A 10571-nucleotide genomic window follows, 5' to 3' on the forward strand; every position below is an offset into this window, starting at 1 on the left:
AATAAAAAAATTATTAATTTCTTTATATTATCATGTTTGTATGTGTTATGAAAAATAAAAGATCATTACTATCCCCAACACCTTGAAAGCTTCACAATTCACTATGGAAGACAGGCTGTGAATTCCTGTCTGGGGTCTAAGTAAGATTTAGAAGTGACAAGTTCTAATTCTCAGAGATAACAAGAAGTATTCACCATTCAAACCTCCAAAATTTTATACAGTAAGACTGTAATATGCTGCTAATATTTTCTTAAACATTTGTTTAATAGTTCTAATAGATTATAAAGGTCCTTTATTATATTTTTTGTCTTGTAGAGATCTTTTTCTAAAAAAAATGGTGAAGTGTTTGGTATATTGCTTAATCCAAGAGTAACAAAATATTACAGGACTTGCACTACAATCATTACTGTTGTCAGTACTTTTTTGGAGTAACCTCTGCTATGTTTTTTGAGGGAACTTATTTGTATTTATGATTTATTAACATTTTCTAGGTTTCCAGTTATGATGCTTTGAGCTTATTTTTCAATTCCAAAGAAAGCAGTAGTTGGTATCAGTCAATCCATGTAAGAGCTCTGACCAAAACAAGCCAAAGCACATTGATATGACAAACAGCATACAACTCTTGGGTGCTATCAAGCACCAGTTATGGCATTAAAGAAAACAGGCAACATCCAAAAAACAGTCAAACTCCTTTTAGATTTGCTATACTGTTAATTTGTTTAAAAATGCAAGGATAAACGTAAGCCATGACAGAAAAAAACAGAAATATTTCTACATACTGCAATTTGCTGTGCAACTAGCCAGAGGGAAGCTTCATCTGCATAAGAACCAATTCACAGTATGAGCCCTCAGAGGCTACATGCAGTTTCAGTCAGATGCAAGAGAAAATGGATAAAAGGGGCAAATCAAGAATGACCTAAATAATTGAAGTCACTCACAGCATGCACTAAGAGCAAGAAAAAAACAACCTTTATCACTGCCTAACATGCTCACAAGTAAGCAAATGAGAACAAATCCATCTCAGTGAGAACATTACAGTTACTGCAGGTACCCTTTCTCCTCTGTTCAAGGAACCTGCACCAAGTGTTCACAGCCACACGTAGCAGCACAGGAACCAGGAAGAGAAGAAAACAGTCCTAAGAAACTGCAGAGGCCCATTTCCCAAGTAAGTTGCTGAACAGTATCTTTCCTGCACAACTAAAATGTGTTCAGTAAAGAAGGAAAAGTAGAACATGCAGAGCAAAGGCAGTAAAGATTTAATAAATAAGATGGGGCAGAGCTCCCTGAATTCAAATTGAAACATACAGTTTATTTCTTTAAAAGTAAGTACTTTCCTTCTGAAAAGAAGGAATCTCCCCATCAGGCAAGTGCTGTAGTATTATTTATCCAAAAATAATTAGTGCTTCAAATAATTGCAATATGATCATCAGGGATTAAATCACTGGACAAGAACTGCAAGTACAAAAAAAAAATGGTTACTTTACCTGCAGACCAGCTTCCTCAGTAACAATATCCCTGTTTGGATGAATTAAGCTCCATACTACTAAAAGATGTTCTATCATTTTAGCTGAGTTTCTGCTGGCACAAAACCATCTCTATCACTGTGGTCATTTCCCTTACCAAGCTTTGGCTAAAAAAGCTAACTGATCAGGTTTACTCCACTTGAATTTTACCAGACTAATTCTTCTGTTACAAGGCTGAAAAAACTTAGGAATAACATCAGAAGATCTTCAGAACTGGGTGAACGTTATTAATCATTTCAGACCAAAGTTATAGTTATCTATAGCTGTTATAAGCTGCATTACCATCACACAGAGAAGTCTACCACACATCTGCTAGGTAATAAAGAGTAACATAATCCCAATATTAGAGGTGTCCAAAAAAGCCCACCAATGTAGGTATTGCATCATGACTCTGGGAAAGCTTCTTTCATGTATAATCTGAAGATAAGTCACAAAAGGCATGTGGGAATACTGATGCTGCTGATGAATGAAGTCAGCCACATGCCACACCATGACACTCAACCAAACATGGACAGATCCTAAAGAGAACAATGCTCTTATCTGACCAAACTATTAAGCCTTAGTGACTTTTTCAAAAACACTGTGGAAACTGCATTTTCAAAATGGACAGTAGTTTTGCTTATGCAAACATAGCTGCTGCAGAAGATCATGCCTACTATCATTATTTTTCAGATTTTTCACATGAAAAGGTATTCATTTGATTATTTTCAGTTGAAAAACAAATCTATTTTTCTTTGACCCTCCCTATACTAAAAGCAATCAGAAAAAGGCCACTCAACTAACACCAACATTTTAGAAACTTATTTTCTGACTACGTGTAAGTTAACCACAGCACAGGATTCCAGCAGCTAAAACTGCACAACTATCATACAATTACTAAGTAGATAACCATGCTGGAATAGCAAAGTCAGTCATGAAAGCATAAAAATATAGATGTCTTAACTTCATGAAACCAATTCCGTTGGCCAACACAGAACTGGCAAAAACAAAATAGACAAGAGTGGAGATAAAGTCTGGAGTAATCAGAAAAACAGTAGACTAAAATCTGCAGTACCAGAGCAGAAACTGCAGATTACCAAATCCTCTTATTTTGTTTTAAACATAATGGACTAGTATATAAAATTGGAATTTGAAAAGATGAACAGTCCTTGTTATGCTTTGTCAAGCTTCTTGAAAGTAAATGCTTTTATTTTTCAGAAAGCAGAACTGCTATGGCAATCTAGGAGCCAAAAATGAAAAGGCTGAAAAATAAACTTCACTTCTAATTTCACAGGCAAGAGAATGAATATATTCTGCAGTATGTAACTTATTTCCCACATGCCCAACTAACAAGCATATAAATATTTTAAATATTTTATTAATGTAAAGACATCCTGGTTTACACATCACACAAAGTTTAATTTGGTCACCATGAAGACATGATCTACCATAAACATTTCAGTTAAGAAGTTAAAACAGTATTCTATCAGCAACAAGCACAGGACCACTGGTTGGGCCCTCAGTTCTATTTTCCAAGACTTCAAGCCAATTTCAGAATTATATAAAGCAGGGCTATCTACACATATTACAGTAGACATGGGTAATATGAAGATAAACTGACTATTTTAAATGCAAAATGCAAAAAGTTGTTGTATCAGGTGACTTTATTAATGACTACAAACAAACGATCGTGAAAAACATGGTAAAATATTAACATGCAAAACCAAATCAGAATTAACAAAGCAATTATTACAGCATAAAAATCCAATGAGTACCACAGTTATCATCTCAAGCCTACCATATTTCATCAGCAGTCTGTTCAGCATCTTACACTATTACCTGCAACACACACTGACAAGATCTACAATTAAGTTAGAGCAACCCTCATAACATGATCTGAACCTGAATGCAAGATAACACTAAAAAATCATTTTGGCTTTGTTGAGTCAGAGGATAAGTGAGTCAAACACCATCTTCCACTACCTTCTGAAGCTCATTAAATATTACTTCAAAAACAGAAACAACCTGCAACATGGATGGAATTAGGCCGTAGTTTAGCAGTTATCTGAGTATTTTTAAAATACTTTTCATGAGAACACAGACATTTCAATTCCGCATTCACTTTCATTACATGCCATACTACTCCATAGCTGTGACATCATACTCTGCTCTCTAAAATTAGGGTACTAATGCATTAAAAACAAAACAAAAGTCACTAACATACATGCTGATACCAATCATGTCTGGTAACAGACACTTGACAGGAGACTCATAATTGAACCATGGAAAGACACAAAACCACAAAAAGTGCTAAAAACATACCGTAACTTGAAATAACATGTTTAAATGCACGTGTTTTCAAAACGGTTTTTTTTAATGCCTAATATACAACTCATTTTTCTCTTTTTTAAGTAACTTTTACTAGTACTTGCATGCCTGCTAGAACAAATCAGGTTTCATAAGGAAGAGCTACGCTATGCCTCACCAACTTGCTGAATTCCTGTATATTGCTCTGATAGTATAATACAAAGAAGGGAAAGAAGTCAAACTAGGTTTGGCACTGAATTCCTGTAATCCACAAAAGGAAAAAAACCCACAAAATGAAAAAACAAATAGCTATGAATAATTTCTAGAATGCTTTGGATAAATTCTGTACTATAATCCTTAATAATAGTAAGTGTAAAAGCAGGTCAAAAGCCTATGAATATTACGTAAATAGTGCCCACTTAGAAAGTGGAGTTTACACACAGAGGCCTTTAGATTTCTGACTTGAGTAGTTCATCATATAGGGAACTAGACAACATACGCCACTGTTCAAATATGAAATAATACAGTTGAACTACAAAATTACAGGTCAGAAGAAAATACAGTGCGCTAGACATGACAATTACAACCAACTGGGTCAGTTACATCTGACATGCATCTTTTCCTTCAACTGTTAAGATATGACTATTTTAAGCCTTGATTTATCTGAATAAGAATCCAGTTTGCAACCTCAACCTGGGAAAAAAATAAAAACAAAAATAAAGCAGGATAAGCCTGGAAAGCTTTACTGTTCCCTACTTCAGCAGCTTCTTAATTTAAATTACACATTGTTAAAAATTAGATCAGTTGCCAAACGTAATTATTTATAGCTTTCTGGCTTGCAAAGGAAACACTGAAAATTTCTCTTCCTAATGAAGTTCTGGCAGAAAAAAAACACAACGTTACGTCACTGAAGATGTTAAAAGGAGAGACGTACTTTACTTGAAGGTTATGTTGTTCATGCTCTATACTACTACCTGTAAACAGTTATAAATTCAGTTCCTAGGGTCAGACTGTGCTCAGAACTAGACTTCAAGACTGTGGTATTATCTCAGACAGTTACTTTCTATGAGTTGTATCAGCTTTGTTGTTATGAATTATTGTGTACTTCTGTCTCACCTCCGCCTCAGAAAGAGAGAACATCACACACTGAATGTTACTGAAAAAAGGAAGAGAAGAAAAGTGCAACCAGTTCAGACCCAACAGGGATTCTGAAACCTAGGCCATATTTTCTTGCATGCAAGATAGAAGGTCTTATGGGTATCATAAACACACAGAGAAGGTTGAAGGGGACCCCAAAGCCCACCATTTCCAATAACCGTATCAAGGGTAGGGTTGCCCGTTCAGGCTGCCCAGGGCCCATCCAACCTGGCCCTGAATGCCTATGAGGCATGAGAAATCCACATCTTCTCTAGGCAGCCTGTGCCAGAGCCTTATCACACTAAATTGAAGAATTCTTCCTACTGTCTAATCTCAACCTACTCTTTTTTAGTTTAAAATAATAATACCCAACTTTTTACAATGTCTCTTTCTATCTTTATAATAATCTTCTTAAAGCACTGAAAGGCTGCAAAACATACTAAGGTAGGCAGTTTTGTTCCAGAAGTTTCCCCAGAAACATTTAAGTTCTGTGGCAGTTCTCTCACCAATCCCTACATCAACTTGCAACAATTGTTACTGCTTTCAACCTGCAAGATTACTTAGAAAAAATACAACAGTATCTTGAGCTGCTTTTGGATTTTTCCCCCTTTTTTCTAAACAGAGAAGCAGGTGACACCAGCTATCATACAGCTCACTTGTTAAGGGGAAAAAAAAAACGCAGGTATTGGGTCTGAAACTGAAGGTTGTTTGTTACACACAGCAAAATGACAGGCTACTATAGGCAGTTTCAGTAAGAGTAAATTCACTTAGTACTTCACCGTTGCTACCATTTTATGCATTTCTTTGGCTTGCTTGACACCAGTTCAGGCAGGGAATCTTAAAGCACTAGCGGTTCATAAATATCATAGTCGAGCTTTGACATTAGTTATAATAAATTAAAATTAGTAAAGAAATCTACTCTGTACAGAACAAGAAATACATTTTTGAAATGGACTTTAGCTCTTGTCACAGAATCTCAACTCAGCAAGACTAGTTGCAAACGATAAAACCCTCTGTAGAAAAAATGAGCAATTAAATATCAGTTGTTAGGGCAAAACCAGAATTAGTTAAAAATCATTTATATCCAGTGCTGAGTAGTAGTGTCTTTTGCATTTTATACGTGACTTTGTAAGTGAAAAACATTAATTCTATCTTCAGTTTAAATTTACCAAGTATCAGCTTCTGTTTTAAGAATACTTCATAACTGTTACATAAAAAAAGGAGATACATATAAGTACAGAATGAATGCATTAAGGTATTCATTCAAGTAGATTAATAAATGAATTCAATCTCTCAGTTGCAGTCCCTTTCCTGCCTCCCTCCAAGCAGTCTGCACTTTTAAGTTTAATCACGACAGCTACAACCTTCCAACGCAAGAACAAAACATCTAAATTGAAGATTAATTCCCAGCTTTAAGTATCCTACATCCACATAACAATGCTTTAATTATATCTACTGATTTCTCAACTATTTAAAGAACCTGGAACCATTTTTGTCAGCATTTTTAAGTACTTCCCCCACTCTCATTTCTCTGTAGAACAGAATTCGTAAGAACTCCATTCCTTAAACCCAACAAGCCATTTTGACTGCCATGAGTCACCAGGAGTTGTACTGCCAGATTATGCATAGAAATCTTTGACTTTAAAATTGAAAACTCTACCTTAAATGCAATTGTTGAGTGCCAAAACAGAAAAAAAAAAAGGATTAGGAGTCAGAACTATCTTTAGAGGTGTCAGTTTGTTTTTAACTAACACTGAATGTGCAACTTAAAGCTATATTCTAGCACTAGTCATTTTTTCTTGATTCAAAGGGAAAACAATTTAAAACATTATTAACTTTCTTAAATAATTTTAAATTATTTAAAACACATCATTAACTTTCTTAACAATTCCTGAAGACACCACCATCACAATGGGACGTCTCCTCTGTCAACTTCTGTTAAGTCACCAGCACACCCCACATTACTCCGCAAACATACCTGGCTCAGTCTCTGTTTTCGGTGTTACTTTCTCCTCTCTTGAAATGCTCATTTCTGTCATTTGCTGCATTACAGGCAAAGTGGCAACAGGCACATTTCTGTTCATGTACAGTGAAACATGAATTTTACATCAGTTTTAAGTACATAATAAAAGCTCAAGATGTCCAAACCCATCAATAGACTACTTGTTTCATTAGTCCTGATGCACGTTCCGAATTCCTGCTTCTACTATCTTCAAAATACGTTTTTGATTCTATTTTAGTTCCCCACAGAAGAAAATAGTCAGATCTGCAGCAAATACTTCTCCAGATAAACTGGAAATGCAGAAGTACAACACCAAACATTTTCATCACTAGTCATTTACAAATATTTATAAAGAAAAGCACTGTCAGGTGTGCCTTCTGCTCCTAAGAAATTCAGTGAAGTGGGTTAAAGTTACTGCCAATCATTAACTTGCTACATACTCACAGCTCATCTGAAACTCAAAGTAATACTTTCATCTTACCTTGATTTTTCAGATGTGCTGCCAGCAACACCATCACAGTTGTTTAAGTTAGTAGTATCTGCTCTCTGAACAGATGTAGAGTCTGAGGTAGGACTGTTTGAACCACTGGCTGGTCCTACAAAACAAGAATTTAAGAAGTCATTATAAACAAGTTGTAGAATACATTAGACAAATATTCTTGCATACATTATTCATTATATTGCACACTACTTCTTACTTAAAAGACAGACTATATTACTAATAACTGTAATACCATGTAAGAGATCATGCAAGAACATACTGACAATAGAAATAAGTGGAGAAGAAAATTAAGGGAGGATCACAACATATTACACAGAAACACGTTCCTATTTTTACTGTGTTTTGAAGAAGTATACTCTTGAAATTCATTGTTTCAGTATATGGTATTCAGAAGTTCTCCCAAAACGTGTTATGGGATTCCTCTTCATCACTTGTATGTTTTAATTCAAAATAAAGTAAAACAAAACCAAGAAAACAGGGATATTGTAAACTCTTACCCATTGGACTGATTCTGCCACTGTTCTGCTGTCGTTGAAGATGTTCTTTGTAGCAAACAGAACACATCCCATTTGTCCTAGGATTTCCGTAAAATCCACATCCTGTACTACACAGCATAGGCCCTGGGGTCTGGTTTGTCTCCTGAGTCATCTTGATGCTGTAAATAAAAGCAAGAACTGCATTAGGAGCGGACATGTCACCAAAATCAATTACAGGGTTACAGAATTAAAGCACGTCTGCTCACCCTGCTCCCATAAAATGATATCAGCATTCTTAAAAAGAGATTCATGGACATTAATGAGTCATTCAATACTACAGTTGTATTGCTAAGTAATATCATTACATATCTTTAAGACAAGAAAAAAATTATCATGCTGATACTGAGAAGCAGCATGCTTGTCAGACATTGAGCTGTGCGTACAGGTTATGACCAAATTCAATTGATGGCCAAAAAGCCCTTCATTATCAACCTGTGAGCATTAGCATGGATATTCAGAATAAGCAAGATCAACCTTGTATCTGCTGTACCGTTTTGGCAACCAACAGCTCATTTTTACCAAATCCCATTCAGAACCACCCACTTTTTCAATAACGTTGATCTTGCAACATTTTGACATTTATTTCATTACTAGCAGGATTGACTTCCACAGTCCATTTGTTAAAAAGAACAATAAGGATCCCTGAAGTATTGGCAACAGCCATTTAAAACTGTATTCATATCTTTAAAAGAAGTTTCCAAAACAAGGCATCAAATACTCCTCAGGCTGTGTATGAAAGTTGATACTGAGTATTAACTGGCAACAACAAGTGCACAACAGCCTCTTCAACAGAATCTAAACAGTATTTCTGTAATAAGATTAGACCTGACTTTGCTTTCCCAAGTACATCCCATCATGCTGCTGACACTTTTCAAAAGAGCCATGTAAATTATTTGTAATAAAGTTATTGCAAGACTTCTGAACCCTCCAATAGACAATACCTAATTCCATAATGCAAACTGCAGTAGTTACAATAACAATACTTCCCCTTCACTGTTTGTGAACCTCAGCAAAGCAAGGTGAGCAGAAAAACTGATACAGAAACAAAACCCTTGATTTACAAAACTACAGTGCTCAAAACTTGAGCACTGAAATCAAGCAATGTAATACAAATTGAGGACATGTAAGAATATTGCACTTCACAAGATTTAGAAGCACTATACTTAGCATGTGGAGATATTTTCATGTCTTCTCTAGATGACAGCCTTCCTACTCAGGAAAAGTCAAATAAGAGATATTTCACAGCTGATGCTTGTGAGAACTCAAGAACACTGAAAGCACATTTTTTTATGCTGCACAGAAAAACACTTTTTACAATTAATAAATGCCACACAGCAATTAGTAAACTCAGATTTCAATAGCTGCAACTGACAGCAGCCTTTGTCCAATTAAACTAAGTTTCTAGGAGAAAAGTAATTCAGAAACAGGAGGCAATTTATTTATTTTTTTTCCTGCAGGTGATTACGGAACCTGATTTTTTCCCCAGCTATAAATATAGCTGTGTTGGTACAGGTAGTCATTTCAGGACTACGTAACTTCACACTTTGATAAAACATTCAACAACACTGCATTTCTACAGCCCTACATGTCAGACACGGAAGTCAGCAGAAATCGTGATTAAACTACGCAGAAATCTAAAACCTCTCATCTACATTCTAGGTTTACGCTTAGAGAAAAACAAAGAGCCCATTTCTACCCTCTTGTTAAGTAGGTGAGCTCAAAACACTATCATATATGCTGCCACCATCACTCTCAACTGGCATGCTCCAGTTCAGATTAGATTCAAGCTGTGAATCAGATTCATCTTGTGAATCATTTTACTACCTGAAGTATCCAGCTTTAGGTGCTAACATCGTTTTTAAAATACTACAAACAGCAAGCCTTGATAGCTACTTGATTAGTAGCTTCTTCCATTATTTGAAATATAGACCCCTAACAGAAAAGACAAGCTGTTGCCCAGCCCTTCAGAAAAGGTGTTTTTCAGGCTTCTGAAGAAGGTCCAGCTCTAACCATTTCTTTTTATTTATCGCACACACAGGTAAACAGTTACAAAACACTTACCAAGCGGAATCCACTATCCAGTACGTTAAGTTTTGCTGTATCAGGTTCTGAACCAGCAACAGCAGAAACAAGGTCTTCAGACCAGACAAATTACACACTTTCCCAATTCCTCCCTACTGGAACACCTAGCTAAAGTGTTCCTACAGATATAGCTCCACTCCTTTGAAAAGCCAACTCCCAGTGCCATCACATGTGCACTGCTTTCCTCAATATTTCTCAGAAGCGCAGATCACATGGGCGAGCGAATTAGCTTCCGCCTGTCACAAGGCTGCAATGTGACAGGCTGAGCTGGAGGCTCAGACACAAAACCCTGTCAACAGGGGCCTCTGAAATCAGCTTCTATTTATATCTCCAAGGGCTGACAGCTCCATACAGTCCGCAAGGCCGAGGCAGCCACACATACACCCACCGCAAGAGCAAGATATGAAATCTGATTAACAGGACCGCAGCTTCCTTTCTAAAGGAAGAGAGAACGAGAAGACTGAAATTCAATCAGGGAAGTGCAGCATCACCGGCTCGTCATC

At 36.2% G+C, this 10571-nt stretch overlaps 2 protein-coding genes across 2 annotated transcripts in view; one reads left to right on the forward strand and one right to left on the reverse strand.

The window, feature by feature from the left end:
• LOC104915076 (sarcoplasmic reticulum histidine-rich calcium-binding protein-like) overlaps window positions 1-10571 on the forward strand; it is a 260268-nt gene that overhangs the window by 4131 nt on the left and 245566 nt on the right. The window lies entirely within an intron of this gene.
• On the reverse strand, window positions 13-10555 carry LOC100542502 (AN1-type zinc finger protein 5). Its single transcript, XM_019610503.2, has 5 exons — window positions 10048-10555; window positions 7948-8105; window positions 7430-7544; window positions 6925-7022; window positions 13-1074 (listed from the first exon to the last, which is right to left on the reverse strand). Exons 2-5 carry the CDS (start codon window positions 8096-8098, stop codon window positions 974-976), a joined length of 465 nt encoding a protein of 154 aa, XP_019466048.1. The 5' UTR covers window positions 8099-8105; window positions 10048-10555; the 3' UTR covers window positions 13-973.

This window comes from Meleagris gallopavo, chromosome Z (genome assembly GCF_000146605.3).
Source record: "Meleagris gallopavo isolate NT-WF06-2002-E0010 breed Aviagen turkey brand Nicholas breeding stock chromosome Z, Turkey_5.1, whole genome shotgun sequence".
NCBI classification, from domain to species: Eukaryota; Metazoa; Chordata; class Aves; order Galliformes; family Phasianidae; genus Meleagris; species Meleagris gallopavo.